Source organism: Furipterus horrens, unplaced genomic scaffold (assembly GCF_987537825.1).
Source record: "Furipterus horrens unplaced genomic scaffold, mFurHor1.1.pri manual_scaffold_1, whole genome shotgun sequence".
Taxonomy (NCBI): Eukaryota; Metazoa; Chordata; class Mammalia; order Chiroptera; family Furipteridae; genus Furipterus; species Furipterus horrens.
In genome coordinates this window covers 175,563,256-175,586,789 of record NW_028327171.1, presented here as the reverse complement: position 1 = coordinate 175,586,789, position 23,534 = coordinate 175,563,256, and the positions used below count along the sequence as shown (strand labels likewise).

Below are 23,534 nucleotides of genomic sequence, written 5' to 3'. Positions count from 1 at the left end.
AATGTTAAGCCCTGCAGATGTGATAGAGGACAAAATAGACACTGTCACTGCTGTCACATAGGTCACTCAAATAGATCACTTCTGGTCTAGCTGGAGAGACAGACACTAAATAAAAAATTCAACATTGTGATGATTTGCAATGAAAGAATTATAGGAAATTTATTACTGTCAGTAAAGAAGTAGAGCTAAAGAGAATTTGGAATGGAGAGTTAGGGAAAGCTCCTTTCAGAAACTGACCTTTAAAGACAGGGCTGAATAATGAATAGGATTGAGCCAAATGAACAATGATGACAAGAAGTAGACAAGGGAAAACATTCTAGCTGAAGGGGGAAATGTGCAACTTCTTTTCTGAATCAGCAAAGAGCTTGGTGCATTCAGCAGCTAGTAAAATGCCAGCACAACTACACCTAGTGGGTATGTGTGTGTGTAGGGGGGATGTCAGTGACCTTTGAAAACTTCACTCTGGAACAGGGATTATTATCTAATGGCAATGGGGAGCTATTTTAGAGTTTTAAATGGAAAGCAGCATAAGCACTTTTTTGTGTTAAAAGTTTACTTGACAAAATAGGGAGGGAAAGGGAGAAAGGACTCATGGACACAAACAACAGTGGTGGCTCTGTGGAGGTGGGAAAGGTATTGGGGGATAAATGATAATAGAAAAAAATACAATTTAAAAAAGTTCATTTTGGCTACAGCGTAGAAAATGAATGGGAGGCAAAAAGAGAAAGACTAGATAGAGAGTAAGAAATGACATCCTGGCAAAGAGATGATTGATTGTGACTTGAAATTTGGTGGTGACACTGGAGATAAAAGAAGAGGAAAGGTGAAGAGCTACTAATGGGATGCAATACACAAAACCTTGAAGAGGGTCACTGGAGGCTTCCAGAACTCAGGAATACACCTGGGAAGGTGAAAATTCCACTACCTGAGAAAGAGAATAGTCAAGGACAAATCAATTTCCTGTGGAGAAGAGCAAAAGTAAATTTTGAACATGTTAATTTTGATCTTATGGTCTATTTGATGTCCATGAGGTATCTACCTATGGCACAAGAAGGACATGTTTGGTAGGTGACTAGATAGATATCTGAGTCTGGTCAATCTTTAGATTTGTTGCCGCAGAATCACTTTAAATGTTTGATTTTCTGGCCCCGGGCCTAATATATTAGAATATTCAAGAGAGCACAGCCAATTTAATACCCTGAGGTTAAATGCAGTGAAAATATTCAGTCGTCACTGCATCGTGGCGCTAGTTAAACTTTGAGCACCCTGACAACTTTGACTGCCTACAAATTTATGAATAGGAAGCCAGACTAAGTATTAGACCTGTTATTACTTTCCAGGAATAAAGCTGCTAGACAAGGCATGAAACACCTGGAAAAGGAAGTCCATATTTAGATCTTTCAATTTACATTTCCATGTTTGTGTCATATGCTGCTATCACCTTGGCTATGAACTAATTGATTCAGGAAACAGGTCCTAGTCAAAGGCAACCCCTTAATTGTTCCAGTGGTCTGTAAGATGACCTTTCTTAAGAATCCAGCTCAATGTTGCATCAGTGTGGATAGTAACTAATTTACCAAATCAGATTTTACCTTTGGCTAGAGGAGAAGGGAGTGGGAAAAACAAAAGCTTAGGGATAAGTAGGAACCCAAAAGTTAAGGGAGAATCAAGCAGAGAGAGAAGCAAAGCGAACCAGAAGCAGATTCACAGGTATGACAATTAGTAGAACAAAGTTCAAGAGATACCTACTTCTCATCAGATTACAATGTGGCTGAATTCCTTGGTTCATTTCAGTTTATTTATTCAACAAGTATTTATTGAGTCCCTACTATGTGCCCAATCCCTGGCTGGTTTGGCTCAGTGGATTGAGCGTCGGCCTGCGAGCTAAGTGTCGCTGGTTCGATCTTCCAGTCAGGGCACATCAGAGAAGGAAAACTCTGACTCCAAAAAACCTCCGCTGCCTTGCGGCATACCTCTTCAGGGGAAAGGCTAAGGGAGTAAACCCCGACAGAAAATCCGGAGCCGGAGTCCCTAAGGCGGTTTGACGTTGTAGTCAACACCGGCAACTCCTGCGGCGCACCTGAAGCCAAGCTGTATTGACTCCGTCTTTCCCTTGGACCCTTCAGCTGCGAAGAGAGGGGGGGTCTGCTGCATGGGCAACAGCAGACCCTCCATATCACCCTGCCCAGGCTCTGTAGCTTCAGCTTCACTGGAGAGGACACTCCAGCGTCATCGCAAGATGTCGATTCAACACAGGAGGAGACAGATACCGTGTCACTCCCGAGTCGGACTGCACAGCCATTCTCGGCAGTGCAGATAGATTCTTAAGAAGCTACACCATCGTCTCTCGAGACGGACGGCTGCCGCCGCCGACGACTATGTGCCCGGCACAGACACCTCATTCTAGGTACACTATATTGAGAGCTATGGAAAAAAAAATAAGACAGTGTGTAAAGACATAGATAGTGATGGTAGAAGGGGCAATTGCCAGGAAAGAAAGGCCTGTCTGAGGAGGCAACATCAGTTGAGCCACATCTGAGGCCACTGGGTAAAGAGCATCCCAGGAAGAACCAATCGGAAGTACAAATGCTTTGAAATGCAAATTTGTTTGGCATGTTTAAGAACTGGAAAAAAAAAGTCCATAGTGTTGGACACCAATGAACAAAGAGCAGCATGAAAAAAGATGAGGTCAAAGGAAGGCAAATGCAACTCATTCAGGCACTTGTAAGCCATGGCTGAAGTTGTAATTTTATTCTGAATGCAACTGAAAGCCATTGGGATTTTGATCAAGGCAATAGCATGGTCACATTTGTGAGTTAGAGAAATTACTCAGGCTTCTATGTGGAGGTTGTAGAGAGGCAAAAGCAAAATCCAGGAGACCAATAAGAAGGCTACTCCAAAAGCCCAGGCAAGAAAGAGTGGTGGCTTGTACAAAGTAGTAGCAATGGAAAATATAAAAAGTAGTTAGGTAAAGAATGCATCTTGAAATTACAGCTAACAAGTGTAGACGATGGGTTGGGGAAGGAAGAGGTGTCAAAGATTTCACAAAGGTTTTTGTTCTCAACAGCTGAACACAATTTACTGAGATGGGGAAAACAAAAACAAAAAAGATAATGAGTTTGGTTTTAGACATATTAACTTTTAGAAATCTGATAACAGTCAATGAAGAAATTTGGTAGCTAGTTGGAAATGGGGGTCTAAAGTTCAGGAGACAATATTAGGACTGCAGATAGAAATTCGGGAGTCATCAGCATAACAGTCATGACTGTGTGCCTATTTCTTTCCCCTGTACCTTCATATAGAATTCATGTCTTAAGAAGTAAGCTGGACATGTCTTTTTCCTGAAACCTGGTGGAGCCATAAGTACCATAGCAAGTGAATGAAGGATAAATAAATGAACATAAGAGATAGGAGACTAGGCTGACTATGCACTACTTGAAATGGCCATAGGTGGGATATAGCATCTCTTCACCTATGACTTGGGCATCTGTACCCAGTAGCTCTTCATAACCTAATGAGAGAGGAGAATAAAGGAGTCTTGCTAATTTGTTTTTGTTTTGTTTAAGCAGTTAGTCACTGAGTCCTTCATGAAGCTCTAGTTGGCCTTTTTGCGAGAGTGATATTTTTTTCAGAACTCTTAATCTTACCTGTTGCTGTTTTGCTTGCCCAGCAAATGCTTTTTACACTCAACAACTACATGTTCCAATGCAATTTGAAGAATTATACATGTCCGAGCAATTGTATTATTGTATTTAGCATCTCAATAACATTTCCTTTGGTAATTCATCTTTCTTTATTATTGAAGCTTTATAATGTGTTCACAATGTATTGTATGTTACCATTGCTTATTTTTGTCTTGACATATTTATTTTTAGTTCTTAGGGACAGGTAAACTGAAAAAAACACGTTGATTTAGCTTTCTCTTTTCTTTCACCAGAAGCAGGAGACTTACCTAGGTACTTACTAGTTATAATCAGGATCTATCTAAAAGGCTTGTAATAACATCCTGATAGTCTCTTGATAGAATTACATATATTCCCTCACTTATCGTGGGTATTACGTTCCAGAACCCTCAGCGAAGTAGGAACCTTACATTTATTCTACACTCTTAAACCTATGTAACTTTAACAACATATGTAAACAGTACCACAAAATCCCATGATATAGTGAAAAATCTGCGATAAATAATTAAATATAATATTTTAAAAAACCCGCGATATGGTGAGGCCATGATAAGTGAACCATGATATAACGAGGGACTACTGTACTGTGTTTTCTCAAGCCTTAATTCATGACCAAAAATGATTATCATTGAATGACCATGGTGGAAGGCTTGACAGTAGTAAGGTTCTATGTAAAAAGGTCCAATATGACTAAATTTCCTAAATATTAGGATCCCACATTCTTATGATATTTGAGAACTAACTATAATAAAAACCATGAGCCCTTCGGGCCTTGGTTTTAAGGTTTCCCTTTAAAAATAATACAATTATTCTCTGAGGACATGGGAACAGCATTACTTTATTTAGTTAAGCTGACCAAAATTGGAACAGAGGAAATCATTAAATGAGTGAACATATATCTTTCATTGTTGCCCATTTATACCAAAACTGGTATGTCTTGAAAGTACAAGATGACTTACAACAGGGAAAATATGTTCAAAATGATGCATTTATCTTCAGAGAAGAATGCCTGATCGTCTCAATAATTACCCTGACATAAAACTACAGCACTGATGCTTGGGTTATTTACTGCAGTCTTACAAATAAGCAAACATGTTTTATAGCTGCACAGGAAGGAAGTGTACTGAAAGTAGTTCTTAATGTGTCCATTTATAATCCCACCTCCCTGAAAAGGCCCCAAATGGAGAAAGAATACAGAGTGGAAATTTGCACTCTATATTTAGACATCTCGCCAGACTCCAGAGGAAGATGCTCAGCTGGCCTCTCCTGCAGTTGAAATGGAGCTGGATGACTACATGATGAACCACCGGGCCAACAGCCCCAGTGCCAGACTGGAACATGAGCTACTGGACTGGACACACTCTGCCTTATGTCAGGAACATTTTGGTGTGAGAGATAGAAGAAGCCTTTCCTGGAATTGATGTTGGTCAAAATTCTGATACATTTAGATGTCCTTTTAGCAGTTCCATTTTTGGGGGGGGGGACATTCTGAGATAATGCCAGAGGCTGAGTTAGCATTCTTAGTTGTTATTCCAACAGCTGTTATATGTACAGCTAATGGATGTTTGGGTTTCTTAGAGCTGTTCCCAACACAAGGCAATGAGGCAACACTTTACATTAAATCTGCCCAAAATTCTACTTTGTTTGAGCCAAGAAAAATGTGACAATCACCTGCCCATATTGGAAAGAGTAATTAGGGATTCTAAAAAATATCTTCAAGGAAAATATGGGAGGGAGGGTTAAAAAAAGCCTTTGTCATTATTTTGGAACATCTGAATCTAGTTATCCCTTCTTCAACCATCTATTTTACTCTTGATGAAACCAAATTTTAAATAGATAATCTTAATAAAATTTACATCAAAAAGTTGTAGACGGAGACTAGATCTAGGTTATTATCAAGCATATGGCCTTGAGTACAGACAGCCTGCCAGCTGTGACCTCAACACTCTCAACACCCCGAAACAGTACCTGCACAGTACCTTTCATGGCGGGCGGTGTGTACACGCTCTGCTTCCTTTGCTTAGGGGATGCGTTCTGTGACTGTGGACAAAAAGAAAGAGTAATAGAAGTCTTATATTTGCATGAAAAGACAATGTCATCAGAGAAAAATAGACACTGTGCTATATTTCAAGAAGCTTTCTGATGTCCCTCTCACAAAACAAAACTCTAATCAATGAGAAGTTATATACATGCTCACTGGTATGCCAGTGTTAAAAGATATATGAAGCTATGGAGTATATTTTATAATAAAACTCTTCATCCATTGCAGTCTTCAAATTGCTTTTTATTTTCTCATCTAGAAACATTATTTCATTTCTAAAAGGAGAAAAAAAAGACACTAATCCTTTTTATTTAAAAGAAAAGCATAAGTGCCAGGAAAAAAAAATACTCCAAAAGCTATGCCCATGAGATAATTATCCTGTTCATAGGATTTTCAAATGGTTCTGGTGGCATAATGAAGGTCCCTGGTCAGTACTACCAGTCTATAATCCTCTGGAATTAATAGGTTCAATTGAATACCTACATTTATTTAGAATTGCAATGTGAAGATAATGTATTTCTATGTTCAAAAGATAAAACTTTTTCTAATAAAACTGCCATTGAACCCTCTTATCCAAACACACTGAATCAGGATTTATTTCTCTCAGATGACCCTTGAACACCAAAGGCCCAGTCAGTTGACTTGATGCCCACAAACAGCTCTTCACATGAACAAAGTCAACCAACCACTTAAGGAAAAAATGTATTTTCAAACTATGGTGGAAAATCTGCAGTTGGAAAACTGAGACTGGGAATGAGAAAGTACTGTTTTCAGTCCAGAGTTGGTTGAATCTGTATATGTAAAAACCCATAAGATTGGAAGGGTTGACTGTATTTACTGAAGAAAATCTGTATATAACTGGACCTACCTAGTTTATACCCATGCTGTGTATGTATGTATATATAATATTATTTATTATAATGATATACATGTGGTTTATACTCAAATCAGATTGTGTCAAATACCCCCTTTTAATGGTGTCAATTTTAATTTCAATATATAAAAGGTAGGGGTTTCAGCATCTGGACCAATTATTTTTGCTTTGAAAAACTCAAGTATAAATAGTTACAAGACACTTTTGGGGAATTATCCGAGGCTTGTCATGTATACTTGAAAGAATATAATATAGAAAGTCTAAAAAACGCCTAGAAACTGTTTTACAAAGTTGTAAGTAGAAATTGATTCATCTTTCCTGGTTCATACTAAAGCTTAATTGTCCTTGAAGTATCATCAAGATGTTGGTTTTTACATGATGCAAAAACAATCTATTAAAAAGTAAAAAAGAATAATTGGTTAATACAATCATATAAGTATCAATAAATTTAGTTTATTTAATAAATTAATTGATTAATTAAATTGATTCAGTTAATTAATTTAAAATTCTGTTTTGTTACTGCAAGATACATTTGAATAGAAATATAGAACATAAAAATATACTAAAACTAAAATCTATTGAAAATAAAGGAAAACAGGATTGAGAAACAATGATGTTTTAACATAACAGTTTATTTTGCAAATGAAGTGACTCTTAAATAAGCACTAGTATTATTTTTAAAAAGTAAAAAGAAAAAAAGAAAACAATTGCCAAATTTATGTCAACCAAACAAATGGTAAAAGCGAACTTCACCAGAATAGAATGTTCTGGTAGCAGTCCATTATGTACAGGTGCAGGCAGGGTGACTACATTAGCACAAACATGTGGGTGATTGGTATTTCTGCTGTAACTCTACTGTACCTCTGCTGTGTTCAGTCACACCTGGTTCATTTTGGAAAGATTTCTTATATATTTATTTATACACACATATTCAAATATTAAGTAGGAAATTAACTTCAGAAAAGACTGTTATGTAACAGTGGTAAAACTTAAGTAATAAAACTATATTTATGTGGGAGTTTAGTTTCCAAAACATTTTCATGTGTACAATCTCATTAAATTTCTAGTATTTTATATTTTATTCTTTCCACATTTTTCTGTGTATTTACTATATGCCTACTTATGTAGCCATGGAAATTGATTACTAAGTTTGCATGCAACTTATTAAATATTCATTCCATTTCTTGGTGCAAGTTTACTCACTTCCTTGTAGTCTATATGTTCTATATTATCAGGTCCCCTAGCCTCCCCTGGTTCCTATTCTCTACCTGAACTCCTACATGTGTATTTGGAGACTCGGGCCTCATAATCTGCTCTTGCCTCCACACATCAGAACCCCTTATATGGTGCCTGTCCCCCATCTTCTTGCTCCAGAATTTCAGCATTGGTTCCCCCAGCCTGTGGTGGTCATATGCCAGTAGTCACTAAATTGAAATTATCAATACCATTTCTTACCACTAAAAGCAATGGTTTATTTTAGAATTTTGTTCAAGTGTTAGATTTCATTGTTAGAGAATTAAGGTAACTTACAGGCAGAGCTTTAATGGCAAATTTTATGGTTATGTTCAGTCAGGAAAAACAAACTAAATAGCTTTTACATCACAGTATATTGATATCATATTTTATATCACATAAAATCAAATAATTGTGTTTTTAATTGATCTGAACACCTTTTTATACAAATTATAAGAAAACTTACTTCTGCTTGTGTGTTGGTTACCCTCTTGTCATCTATTTCTGCAAAAGAAGCAGGTGAAATTTATTAGAAAGGTGATATTCTTTTTTATTATATCATTAATATTTTCAACAACACAGATCAAAGTTCTTTAATAATTACCGATGTTTATATAACATTTGTGGCTGAGTCTAACGGCTGAGAAGGAAAGCGGAGCAGAAAAGGGTAGTTTCCTTCTGAGATAATCTTCTCTCAAAGCTTTTAAAAAAGACAATTTTTAAAAATTCCACCTGAAATTCCAAATTGCCCACCTTCCAGCAGTCTAGAAAGGGGACTCTAAAAAATGACTCTTAGAACAATTATTGGTGTCATTGACTTTAGAGAGCTAAGGCATGAACAACCTCTTCTTCTCAGGGATTTTGTTGTCTCTGTCAAATGTCCTCAAGTTTTCCATTATGCAGAACAAACCTCCTTTTTCATTCGGTGCAATTACTCTGGCTCTAATAGAGTCAGCACTTTCTTTTCTATAAACCACTGGAAAGAATAAGTTACTTTGCCAGAAATATTTTTAATGACAGTGTTCCATAGTCTGTGTAAAAAATAGTTGTGAGGAAGGGGAGAGAGGAGAAAGAGGTCCTCACATACTCCTTTTTCACGAAGGGAGGACATTCCAGGCTGGGCTTCTTCCCTATCTCCTCACCTACTTTGCGAGGATTCTGCCTCTAGGTTTCTTGATGCAGTTACCCTTTCCTGACTCAGGTTAGTCTGGATGCTGAAAGACTGATCCAAAAACTGAATGGGGAGTTCATCAAAGACTATCTGCTTGAAGATATAGATCTATATTTATTGACATGGAAACATGCTATATAGATGAAAAGGATTTGGAAACTGAATAATGGCATTTTTATTTTATAAAAGATAGATGAAATATAGCTATAGAGATGGTAGAAAAATGAATAGATATTGAAAGGATATATATCACTATGTTAAATGTAGTTATCTCTGGGTAATTGAATAACACATTTTATCTTCTCCTTATCTGTATAGTTTGCTTTTCTTTTTACAGTAAATATGTATTACTTTTACAATAAAAATTATGTATATGTGTGGATGTGGATATACACACACATATATGTAGTAACATTTTTATATAAATCTACAATATATAAACTTGATATTTCATACAGTAAGAAACCAAAATAGTGAAGCAACTAGAATGAATAGTATATATAACTATTGTTTATTCTAATATTATTTTGGTTACTAAATTTTAAAATTTTATAGAACCCTCTAAAGCATTTTACTTCTCTTGTATAGGGAAGGCAGACAGAAAGGAAATCATTGGTTGAGGACAACAATCACAGTTGTCTAATGTAATCACTAGAAGTACCTGGTTCATTATCAGACAGCTGTTAATACTTAACTAAACAGTTCTGTGTATTAGTAATACACAATAATGTAAAATTTTTTGCAATCATCTTTTAAGTAAATATCAAATGGGATCCCCCTCATAATGTATGTGTTGTGATCCATTTGGTCTGAGAGAAGCAATTCTTTACTTAGAGAGACAAATGCAAAAGTCATCTAAGCATAATGAATACTGTCATCATTGAAGATGGAGATGGGGAGAGAAATGGTCTAGAAAGTTTTGAGTATTGATTAATTAGAATGCTCTTGAGACATTTAAATTCACGACAGGAATAGGACTAACTCAAGTCAAAGCAACTCAGACAAAAGTACAGAGCAAGCCAAGAATAGATCATGAATTTTTTTGAGGTCTACTGATGTAAGTACATTTCCATTTACCTTAATAGATTATTATTAAATTGGGAAGGTTATGTGGATGCACATAAACTGTGAACACAATTGTCTGATTATTTTTAAAATATCAATGCAACTTCTTTCATATTTTGAGAAAGCTAGTTGTGATAAAAAGTGCATATAAAAACAAAGCCTGAAAGAGAAGGAAATAGAAAAGACCACAATCAAGAATGAGAAAAAGTTTCTGAACTACGACAGAATGAGAACTACAGAAACTAAGAGGTGGGTAAAATATAAAGAGATAGAAAACTCTGGAAAGCCTAGAGAGTCTTCATTGCAGCTGGCTAAGAAATGAGTTTCTTGAAGAAGGCAATAGAGTATGTACATGATTCCTAATACTACGCCTTCCTCATTTCATCCTAAGCTTATTTTTAAGAATGAAAAATATGAAAAAAATGGGGCCTTAACTCCCCACTCCTTAAGCATGGGATATGCATAGTAAATTTCTACTTATTTACTTATATATTCATTTATTTATATTTTCAATTACAGATTACATACATCATTTATATCACTTTTAGGTATACAACATAGTAATAGACATTCATATAACTTATGAAGTGATCACCCCAATAAGCCTAGTACCCATATGACACCACAGTGCATTCCTTTTTTAAAGAGTACAGTTTGAAAAGGAGGAAGATGGATATGAATACTTTTCAGTGGAGAAACCTGGCAAGCATTACCTCAGCCAGATGATCAAAGTCAACACCAACAGTCATAAATTATGTTAATAGTATGAACTCTTGATGCAATGTGATGAAGATGGCCCTTTCCTCAGCAACCTGCCTCCCCAAAACCCATAACCTCAGTCTACTCATGAGGGAAGCATCAGACAAATCTCAATAGAGAGATGATGCTGGAAATATAGTGGAGTAGGAAGCACCAGGATTGTGTGCATCTAGACAATTGTATTGGAGAAATCTGTTTGATGTAACCATTTTGGAACTCTGGAGATTACTGAAGAATTGCAATTTTCAGGGGAAGACTTCAAAGGTAGTACACCAAAATGTTGCAGGTGTGATTTGCATTCAGGGCACATACCTAGGTTGGGATGCATTTGGGAGGCAACTGATCAATGTCTCTCTCTCTCTCTCTCTCTCTCTCTCTCTCTCTCTCTCTCTCTCTCTCCCTCTCTCCACCTCTCTCTCTCTCCCTCTCTCAAATCAATAAATATATCCTCAGGTGAGGACCTTTTTATAAATGTTATATGGGTCAATTAAAATGCTAGAAAACAAAAGGTAAGATTAAGGTTATGAAGAGAAATTTTCAATGTTCAATTAAAGTTGTTGAAAGACAATATAAGCAAGGATATGCTAGTGAAAAAATAAGGAATGAAATGATTTCCACACAAATACAGTGATAAGGAGAGTTCTTTGCTTTGTTTACTGATTAAATGTTGAACAAAAAGAACAAAATATAAAAGAAAATATTAGTAGTACCTGTTTGATTACACATATCCCTCAGCTTGTTGCTTCTGTGTTTATTCCTCATACCCAGAATGCTTCTCCCTCATACCAAATACTGTACTATACCATTCCTCAAAGTTCTGTTCAAATAGCATCTCCTCTGAGAACTCTTTCCAAATAATGTCTCCCCTCTTCTGAATTAGAAGTCATCTTCCTCTACTCAATATCCACAGAACTTTCTCCACGCCTATCTCATACTATACATCATTATATACCCTGTACTATGGTCATTATCATTTTATCTTGCCAAGTAACCAGTAAAAAAATGGGGTTAGCTTCCATGTTTGATTTCTCCTCAGCTCTTAGCACAGTAGCAGAGCTGACACATAATAACAGATTGTCAAATAAATATATTTTAAAGCCATGTTTCATAAAACAAGATCTTTTGTTTGCTGCTTCTCTATATTACAAAATACAATAGCAGTGCGATTAGTTACTCATGCTAAGTGCGGAATAAGTAGTATTTGATGTCTAACCATATGCTGTATAGCTGAAACTAATATAAAATAATATTGAATATAAAAAGTAATTGAAGAAATAAATAAATACAAATAAGTATTTGATTTAAAAACTTGTTAAAAAGAGCCCATGATTTCTATTTCTTTAAATCAGTTTACCAGGTCCAAGGTAATGGTACAGGCACTCCAATTCTTATAACGATTTCCCAAGTAATTTAAATGGTAATCCTAGAAGAAAAACAAGGATATATATATTTTTACATTGTTGATTTTTAGATATTGGGAAGATATCTGGATCAAGAACAATATACAAGGTCTGTCTGGAAAAAGTCTATCCATTGTTAACATAATTAGAACATTTTGCATGGCACTGATGTAACCTGGAAGACAAGGAAAATGGACTGGAATGCACATGCATGAACAATTATGGCTTCACTGTACTAGTCAGTGGGGGTGGTGGATGACAATGAGCGAGCATGTGTACTGTGTGGCCATTGCATTCAAAATACTGAGCAAGGATAACAATGAATCTGCATCAAATTTTGCATTAATATTGAATCTTCCTCCATGGAAACTATTTGGATGATTCAGAAGGCCACAGCTATGGAAAACTGATGATTGGCAGCTTCATCATGACTATGTGCCCATTATGCATCACATCTCATGCAGAGTTTTTTGGCAAAACATCTAATCACCCAGGTGATTAGACGCCCCCTACACTTCTGGCTTTTCCCAAAACTAAAATCACCTTTGAACGGGAAGGGATTTCAGACTGTCGATGAGATTCAGGAAAATATGACAGGGCAGCCGATGGTGACTGGGAGAACTGTATGAAGCTTAAAGTGCCTACTTTGAAGGTGACTGAGGTGTCATTGTCCTCTGTACAATGTTTCTTGTATCTTGTATCTTCTTCAATAAATGTCTCTTTTTCATATTACATGACTGGATACCTTCTGGACAGACCTCGTATATCATAAGAGAAATGAAAATAAATCATGATAAAGTCAAATTTAATATACTATTTTATTGATTTCAGCCTCAGACAATAACTAAAACTGTGGAAATGCATTATTTATTCAGAATATTGGCTGCAGAAGAACACTGACCCATATACAGAATGCTTTCATAAGAAGACATCTAGTTTCTTAGCATAAAACCAAAAGATAGAAATTTTTGCTGAATTTAGATAACAGATAGCCATTTGAAGTCTTTATTTTAGGCAGTTATTTTGGAAATGAGGAGAAAAGTCAGTTTTGAGGAAACTGGAGTACTTCCAATAAAATGAGTGTTTTAAGTTTATGCTTTGAAGATTCCTCAGCTCAAAGGCTATAATAATGACAGATTAAATATAAAAAGAGATGACGAAAGTGATACAACCACAAAGTTTAGTCAAATATCTCTGTGGACCATAAACATAAGAAAAGCAAAATGCGATAAGCAGGTAAAAAAAAAGCCATGGGCTTGAAATAGTTTAGTTGTAGAAGCAGGCAGAGACAGCTGGGACCTCTTTTCCTGAGTAAAGAGACTGACTTTATGAGAAGGAAGGGACAGAAGCCAGGGCTCAATTATCTGTGATGAGAAAAGGCACTGACCTCTGAATCCAGGAAGACAGGAGAAAGCAGACAACTTGGAGCAAGGGCACCATGGGCTCAGTCACTACACCTGCTCTATTTCTAAAACCACCCTGGAATAGGAGACCTGAGATCCAAATCAAGATCTGATTCTAGAATAATAGTCTGTGATATTGAATGGAGAATGGCTCAAGAATGTTAATAACAAAAGGTGAGCACAGGTAGTGAGGGATGGAATTCTCACTCATAATGAGTTGAAAATAAAATTGCCAAACAAAAAGAAAAGAACTATGTAAGGATGACTCCCAGAAAAGCAACTCTAAGATGAATTTCCTCCAGATGAAATGAAAACAGAGCAGTGTAAGAATGTCTTTATAATAAGTGTATTTGAGATACAACAAAAGATAAAGAAGAAAGTATATCCAATTTTTTATAAACTCATAAAATGTTTAAACAAAATTTGGCTAAAGTAAAAAAAGAACAAGTTTGTATAAAAAGAAACAATTAGAAATACAAAATTTAATCATGGAAATTAAAAACTCAATAAAGATGAAAATCTCTAGACTGGGCTAGTATTATGCATAAATATATAAATGTTTATATGTATAATCATCTATTTATATTTATAATCATGTATGTGATTATAAAATTTTGCCTAAGAAGCATAAGGAAACTAAAAGGCATAGAGAAAAAGCAGACCAGTGAGGGGCTTTGAGACCCGAGGCTCCACAAATCAGTGAGTTCCCTGGGCTTTCTTTGACTCATCTTCTGGGTTGGATGCTGAAAACTGGCAACCCAGAAATGCTAAAGGAAACCAGCAAAACAGAAATTTCTAAAAAAGCCTACTTTCTCTAACTAAAGGACCAGGAAAGGGACACCTACTTTCTAAAAGACAGAAAAATTCTAGACACTTACTCCTCTTATTCCTTCCTGTTCAAGAAGGCCAAATGGAAATGTGGCCCCTCCACAACCATTCAGTGGTAATGAAGCAGCATGAGAAAATGACACCTTACATAAAGGGAAGCGCAATCTGCATAACAGTGATTTTTCATCAGAAACCATGGTTTCAGAGAGAAGCAGCACACGTTTTTCTAGCGTTGAACCAAACTATTAATTCTGCATATTATATTTAGTGAAGCAATGCTTCAAAAATGGAGGAGAAATAAAAACAACCCCAGATGAAAGAAAACACATTTTTCACCAGCAGACCTACACTAAAAAAATTGGCTAAATGAATTTCTCTAATTAGAAGGCAGAAAGAATGATGGAAAGAGCACAGATATGGGTAAATACCATAGCTTTTTCTTTCCTCTTGAGTTTTCTACATTATGTTTGACAATTGAAACAAAAATGAGCATTGTCTGACATGGTTCTCAGTGAATATAGAGGAGGAAATATTTAATAAAACCATATTATAAGTGAATGTTCAGAGTCTTAAAGAAAAATAAAGTTGATATAATTCATTCAAACTGATAAACTGTTGGCACCAGGAGACTGATAAGCTATGTACATATAATGGAACAATCACTAAAAAATATATACAAATACTAAACACTCATAAAATCTATAAATAAATCAAAATTTAATTATAAAAAAATGTTTAATATACAGGAGGGTTGAAAAAGAAAAAAAATGAGTAAGACCAGAAAACACATAAATAAAATTAGAAATTTGTAAGTAATTACATTAACTACAACTGGTGTAACTACACTAATTAAAAGACAGAGATTGGCACAATGGACAAAAAATTTAAAGGATCTAATTATACACAAAATACTAAGTGAAAAAAAGGCAACTTAAAAAGATCACAAACTATATGACTTAATTGAATGAAAAAATTATAAAAATGGAGACCAGATCAGTGGTTGTCAGAGTTTTGGAATGGTGTGCAAGAAAAGGTGGATACCACTATAAAGCAGCAATTTTCAACCAGCTTGCCAGAAAAATATTTTAAATACAAAATACCTATTTCCCCTTAGACTGTCAAATTAAAAAAAAAAAAAAAAAACGACAATGGCCAACATAATTATAGTCGTCCAGTGTGATGGCCCGGTCTTGAACTATAAATATATAGGTCATATAATAGGGTTGCATCTTATTGGTCATGTAGTATTACAAGGTTGCATCTGATTGGTTAATCTTAGTACCAGAAATCCTTATATACAAGTATAGGCAGCTGATTTTTTAAAAAGTCAGTTTGGAGCAATAAAAGGGTAGCTAATTACTATTAGTATTATTATTGTAAATCAGTCAAAATTATACCTTTTTTTGGGTCAGATTGGCAAAAGAAAATTATTTACCATGTGAAAATATCTCATTTACAGTAAGAATGCAGAAGATAAAAGCACAGTAAGCAAAACTATTTTTCTACCTACAAAATTGTATTCCAAAAGGACAAAATATAGGCATTTTCAGACATTGAAATAAAATCAATGGTTATACTTTATTATATTTGAGTAACATAAGCTTATATTTATATATTCTTGAGTATATAGAAATAAAAGCAAAGATACAACATTAATACAAACAAAATTAAGATGAATATTCTCACACTTACAAGTATTTTAGATGAAAGTGTATTTCATTACAAATTATATTACACAGCACAAAACAGTGAAAGGTTGTAGAAACTGCAGACAATTGTTTCCAAAGCTCTAATTTTTATTCCACTCAGAGAGATTGGATAGTTTTCCTTATGAATATCTGTCTTGATCTTATTAGATTATGCAGATGAAAGTCCTTTTTAGAAAATATATTATTTAGTTTTATCTTGTAAGCCTGTTTTGTATGATTCCAAAATAACTTCCATTTCTTCCCTACTCTGAATTTTTAGGGAATACATAATATTTAGGATACATAATATAACATTTTATTTAGTATTCAAACATATGGCTTTATTCTAGCCACTCATTTGAGATTTCCTTCTTTTTAAATTTAGTCAAGAGAAAAATGTGTGACTGCTAGAATGTGATTTGGTTGAAATTGCAGTCAAATGTGCTCTGGGACTCACACTCTAAGAAATGTATGCAAAGCACATCCAAATTCATAATTGAAGTGGGAAAAATCTTCTACATTAAAATATTTTTATTTAAAAATTTCCTCTTAGTTTTACATTTGTTTTATAATCCACTTTATTATAAAAATAAGTACTGGTTTATGGATGGCAGGTGGGCAGATATGACAAAGTGAAACAAGATTAGGATTTATTTTGGCAAAGGTTTGGGAGAATAAAATAATGAAGCAAGGCTGTGCATAACTTACATCCATTGTGGGACTACGATCAGAGAACAGGTAAGAAGGGTGGCATTGGAGAAGGTAGTCCTGACGTACTGCTCAGAGTTAACACATGCACAAGCAGAGGCTTGCAGGGTGTGGAGTGAATGGTAGAGACAGCAAGATTGAGTCCAAAACACCAAACTGAAACATAGTCAGTGGATAGAACTTGGAGTTCTGAGAGACAACTCAGTCATAGGGACCAAAATTAAGATTCAAGGTAGAGTACAAGCTCACAGCCATCATGAATAGGTGACAAAGGTCACCTGTGATGAAACCAAGCATTAATACCAGGGACATAGTCACAGACAGCCTGGGCTGTGAGAGAACAGCTACTACGAGACTGAGTTCATGGGATAGTCACAGAACTAGGAAACTAATCAGAAAACAAGAAACGGCCTTCATGTAACATTTTAAGGTTTTGCTTGTGGTAGTATGCTCAAGTTCACAGCATGCCAATGATGTCACTTGTCAGAACTAGGAAAACAAGATAAATCACAGAAGGCAGCAAGACCTGCAGAAGCAAAAGAAACTACAGATAGGAGACATTTCAGAGAGAGAGGCTGACAAGTCCTATTTGGCCCCTGGCGGGGCTGCTGCAGGAGACCAGAAGAGGTTTTGGTGACTGTGGGACTAGAGTAATGAAACTGAAGACTCTCAGGCCTTCAAACATACAACTTGTCTCCTCTTGAAGACATTTGAGAGATTCTAAAGGGTAGGCAAATAAATAATTCAAAAGCCTCTTAAAAACAGAACATAAATTTCGAAGAGACAAAGATCTGCAGATTCCTAATTGAAAGACTGGAACTGATACAAAATATAGTAAACTGAGTCATAGCAACACTGAAATCTGACCTCATTCTAGCGTAGTTTATGATTGGATTAAATAATCAGTCCCACACTCTGTCTTGTAGATACAAAAGGTGAACGCTTTAGACACTTGAAAAAATTGTTTAATATTTTGGAGCCTCTGAAGTTTCTTAAACATAAACATCCAGCATTCAATGAAAATTATGAGGTACATAAGGACAGGACTGATAACTAAGAGAAAGGAGAACATAGAAGCAGGCAAATGATTCAGCTATTAAAGTTAGTGTTTGAAGACTCTCATTGACATGTTTAATAAAAAGAAAGGGAATATTAACAAAAGAAACTTACAAATAAATAATTTTAACAGAGAATATAATCCATGAAAAGAAACAACTTCATAAATTTCAACAGATAAGATCTTAATTTAAGAATTCAGTGACTGCTTTAAAGGCATATTGGACCTAGTTGAAGATACAAGTAAGTTAGTGAACTAACGCACAGGTCTGTAGAATTATCCAAGCTGAAGTACATAGAGAAACAAAATGAATGGAAAAGCAGGATAGAACACAACAGATATTTGAGACACAAACAGGAGGTATAAAATGAGGGTAATTGAAGTCCCATAAGTAGAATAGGAAGAGATGATGGCGAATAACTAAAAAACAAAATATAAAAACAAAAGAAAACATCAAATGATACATATTCCAGAAGCTTAACACATCTCAAATAGAAAATAAAAGGAGCAAAGAAGGGAAAAAATAAAGTTGCATATAGGCATATCATAGCAAAACTTTTGAAGGCTAAAAAGGAGAATATTGTGTCTTAAAAGCAGTCAATTAAAAAAAATTGTGTTCAAAAAATAATAATAAGATGGTCAGAACGATGGACTCCAGAATACAATGAGATCACATTTATAGTACTGAAAGATAATATCTGTCAATCCAGAATTCTATATGCAATAAAATTATTCTTCCAAATAGAAGATGAAATACCAAACCATGCCTGTCCTAAGACACAAGTTTTATAAAAAATATATTTCTTTTTTTGGGTTCAAAACTGAAGTAGTAAATTTCCTCATCTAAGTTCTAATTTTTAGATATTGACTTATGCCTCTTTTAAGATAAGCGGTTTTTGTATATTTCCTTCTTTGAGTAACAGCTGAATTTGTAAGCCTCCTTGTCCACTTTCTGATTCAGAAGTACCATTGCTAGTCTTTTCTCTTCATTGGCATATATCTCTCTTGACATAGCCACAAGGGCTGTATGTAGGGACTAGTCTAAAAATGCTTATGTTTTCTCAGGAACTGAGAGAAGCTCCAGGGAGTGGACTGGAGCAGAAACACAGACACGGGGGGAAGCTACACTCTCCTGGTGTCTGGACCATAGCACATTTCACAGTAACCTCTAACTCTAATGTCTCCTTGAGTGTGATCATGGCAATATACTACCTGAGCTATTTCTGATAATAAAAATTTGTTGTAATTTGATTTGCATAATGCCATTAAGAATGTCCAGCATATCTTTCAGTTATCGTTGGTCCACTCCTATAATAAATGGGATTGTCTATTTTCGCAGAAAACGAAGATGCTCTCCTAAGTCCTTAGTATATTTTCTTTTAATTTTTTAAGTCTTTTTAAAATTTATTTTATTGTTGATACTTTTACAGATATCCCCCACCCCTTTTGCCCACCTGAACCCATCTGCTTCCCCCTTCCCTCTGGCTGTCAACACAGTTGTCTGGGTGGGTCTATGAGTTATGCATATATGTTCTTTGGCTTAGTATATTTTCACTTTTCTTTTTCATCTTTTCTAGTACTACTTAACAGAAAAAATTGATTCTGTTCTGTAGAGGAATGGCAACAGAGAAAAGCAATTGATAGTCTTCTTTTTGAGGTGCCCTAGAGATTTAAACACAAGAACATTGGCGCCATCCATGAGTCTGAGAAAGAATTTACCATCAGATTTCTGAAGAGAGCAGTGAAACCTAAATGATCACATTTCAGCAGATTCTCTATTGTTACACCTAACATATCTGAAGGTAGAACATCTTCCTTTCCAGAGACCCTGGAAGCACAACCTGTGGCCTTTAGGTTTACCAATTCAAGAGCAATCACTGATCCACAGGCTTTCAGAGCTGAATAAGAATAGATCAAATACAAATGAAAGAAATTTCTGTGCACAGCTCAGCCTTTCATTTTGCATGTAAATTTGTCATTGCTTTGTGGTTTTAGCATTCTAGTATAGAATCAGACCCTTTCAAGTGCTAGAGAAATCCATCTGTTCTTACATATAGCAGAAGACTAGAATACTCAATGTTTCTTTTTAGTAGGGCTGTATAAGATAACCTGACAGCTATGATAAAGCCCTTCTTTCTGACTTATTATCAAACTCTCCATTTTCCCAAAATGACCTCTTATCACCAGTCTGTCTTTTATTATTATTATTGATAAGAGAGAGAGAGATCAATTTTCTGTTTTACTTATTTTTATGCATTCATTGGTTGAATCTTGTATGCGCCCTTTCCAGGAATTGAACCCACAACCTTAGATTGGGACGATGCTCTAACCAACTGAGCTACCCAGGCTGGGCCTTTAAGTCATCAGCATTTTTGCTGAAAGCCTGCTCAGCTTTGTTTGGATGCCTATCATTTGAGGTTGTAAGTTAAGCCACCAGTCAGTGGTTTCAGCTGTGTTTTCCTTTGAGTTCTTAGATTTAGTCATAACCGAGGCCCATAAATTGAAACCACCAGAAGAATGAATTTATATGTATTGAAAAAGGGACGTGGTGAAAAGAAGCAAATAGTAGGAATAGTTTCACCCTGTTGTGCCAATATTCATACAGCTGTGTTTTCCTTATTATATTATTTATAGCTTTCTACTTTTAATTAATGAAAGAAACAACCCCATTGACAAATAGATTTGGATGTCTCAGAGCCCTATATAAATGGTTTGTTTTAGTGGCAATTAATAAGAGCCAGGTGCAAATATTCTATATGGCTATAGTAAAGGAGATGACAAGAAAGGAACAAGATAGATTGTGTTGGTTTATTAAGAAGGAACTCAACCAGTAATTGTCTTGTGATAGAGATTAGGTATCTTCCAAGCTACATAATATGCTTATATTTCATAATTTCTGTTGCCACTTCCAAACACAGTAAAAGAAGAACAGAAAAATCAAATCACTGAAAACCTCAAAAGTCTGCTTTTCATTAGTATTCTCAATTTTTTATGAATTTAGTTTCTCTTATAAAACCTATTTTATCCTATCGTAGATCCAGTTTTTATTAGGACCAAAGAACTGTTGCATCATCTTACTTGCTGTACTTTTCAATCATTGGTAAAGATTTTTTTCTGCCTGTTTGGAGTTTGAATTTCCCACATTTCCCCCAAGAAAATATATTGATCCATTTAATGCATGGGTTTTCTTTTGGAATAACATCAGTTTAAACAGCCACACTTATTCCAGGAATTCTAATTTTAAAAATCCCATCTCCTTTTCATAGACTTACCTAGGGAACTGATTATAAATCATATTTTTACATCAGTGTTACAGATTTATTTAAAATAATAGATGTTTCAGGCAACGTGGACAACTAATCAAGTATTTATTTAATGGGCACTTTCTATTTTTGTAACAAGGTGCTCTATGTCATTTTGACCTAATTAACCTAACTCTTTTAATAGTTAGGATTAGAATAATTTAGATTTTAACCAAATTAAAACACTAAAATTTCATTATTTTATTACATAGGATATTACAAAGACATTCTTAGGAGAGTCCCCAAGTGAAATCCCATAAACAGGTGCCTTACAAGTCAGAGTAAGGGAAATGATTGAGGTTAGCGTGAGAAAATTATTCAGAAGTTAGTCATTTGAATGGTGATGACAGGGAGTTTTGAGAACAACTACTTTAAAGGTGAGTCTGAGAGGCATTGGAGTTAGAATGTAATTACCTGCTTACCAATATTTGGAATATTTAATATTCTTTTCACTCCATAGACTGCTTTCTCTTTTTTCACACGGGCTGCTAAAATTGACAGTGACTTATTAAATCTACTTTATAATTTGCATCAGTCAATTAGAGAAAATGGAATAGTTTTCCTTTCTAGAAAAGATATTGGGATATAAAGATAAAGTTCTAAAATATTTCTTTATATATCATAAATTTATGTATTTCTAATTTGAATTATTAGTTAATTTGGGGGGACTACAGTTTTCACCAAAAGTGGGAAGTGAAGATAAAATTAGCTTTCAATGTATTCTTATGAAAACACATATACATGACATTTTATCATTTTGGAGCTTCCCTATTTTGATCAAACTATTAAATAAAAGATTTCTTGTTTGAAACATATTCTTATTTCTTAACCATATTACTTGATATACTCCATTGGAAAATACTTTTTTTACCAAATTCTTTTGCATTTTAGACTGTGTAAGCATACCATTATGATTTTCAACATAATTTTATCTGAGTATCTCTTTTCTGAGTGAACCATTGTAAAATGACATAAAACAAAGCAAAATCTCCATTTTCTAGAATTTATAACAAGAAGCAAATTTCCCCTTTTTTGCTAAGAGCCCCAAGGTGTCACTCTACACTTTAAACACATATGGGTACCTATAAGTAACATGGTAACTTTTTCATGGCTTAGTCAACTGAAGGCATTTCATCACCAATGGTAAATATATTTCTCTTAGTTAGGGAAAGAAATACATTGATCATAATTTGAGGTGGAACAATCATTGGTACTTAAATTTATGATATATAAAGAAACATTTTAGAAATGTTCCTTTATATCCCAATATCTTTTCTAGAAATAAAAACGATTACATTGTCTGACTGATGCAAATTTTATATCTTTAAAACCCTACTCTACGTAACTGTTTATAGGCTTAAAAAATACACAAGTTAGCTTTTGTCATTAGATGACCTATAAATATTTACTTCACATTCTAAGTAATAGTTCAGTTTTCAAGATTAAATGATAAAATGTCTGTGTAATCAGGTCCCCTTTTCATCTCCTGGTAGTTTTTTGTCCTGGAAATTGTGACCTTCATGAACTTTCTCGATTGTCTTGTCTCAAATATAATTTACTTGAGGATTGCACAGTATATTCTAAAAAGCAATGATTATTTATAGCAGATATATGGAAGAACTATTAAAAGACAAAGTACTGTAATCAAATACTAGCTCAATATGTGTAGCACTGATATCAGATAGGAAAACAGAAAAATATTATGCATGTGTGTACATCAGGAGAAAAAATAATCTCTATATTTGTATAAGCCTTAAAAATTACTTTTTTAAATGAATGCTAATACAAGAAAGAAATTGAATAAAACACATTTGAATGCAGTTTACAAGTAGACACCTATGATTGCCTGTGGTTTGTTTGTACGGCTGTCATTATGGATCTAAAATGCATCTAATATAACAATAATGTATGAATTGTATAATATGTGTTTGGCATCCTGCTAGGCACTTGGATCCAACCCTTCTAGGGAGCATGATAAACTCTGTTGAAAGAGACAGGCATTTAAAGACACAACCACAGTACAGTGTGATAAATCAGGGCCGTGACAGAGGACGCACAAAGAGAGGTAGAAGCACATGCCAAGGGCACCTATCTTAGCTTTGGCAGAGTCTGAAAGGAACCTGGGGGAAAGGACACTTAGGCTTCCATAGTTAACAAAGGTAGATAGGCAAAGGAAAGGTGATGGGGCAGGGTAGGTGGGGAGATGAGATTTTCAGCAGAAGAAACAGCTTCTGGAACTGTCCCTGAAGTGTGAGAGCACATGCCAATGTTTTAGAAATTAAAAATTAACAAATATTTGGACCATAAAATGCCAGGGTGAGT

The 23,534-nt window shown here is 34.9% G+C and overlaps 1 protein-coding gene across 2 annotated transcripts in view; it reads right to left on the bottom strand.

Annotated features, from left to right (window-relative positions):
* PPP1R1C (protein phosphatase 1 regulatory inhibitor subunit 1C) overlaps window positions 1-23,534 on the bottom strand; it is a 103,398-nt gene that overhangs the window by 43,925 nt on the left and 35,939 nt on the right. Inside the window, exons 3-4 of one of the 2 annotated variants that reach the window (XM_090268221.1) lie at window positions 8,298-8,335; window positions 5,663-5,723 (exon numbers count right to left, since the gene is read on the bottom strand). In XM_090268221.1, coding sequence (XP_090124347.1) covers window positions 5,663-5,723; window positions 8,298-8,335 — 99 coding nt within the window. Of the gene's footprint in view, window positions 1-5,651; window positions 5,724-8,297; window positions 8,336-23,534 lie in introns of both variants that reach the window. The other variant, XM_090268226.1, reaches the window with a different exon arrangement.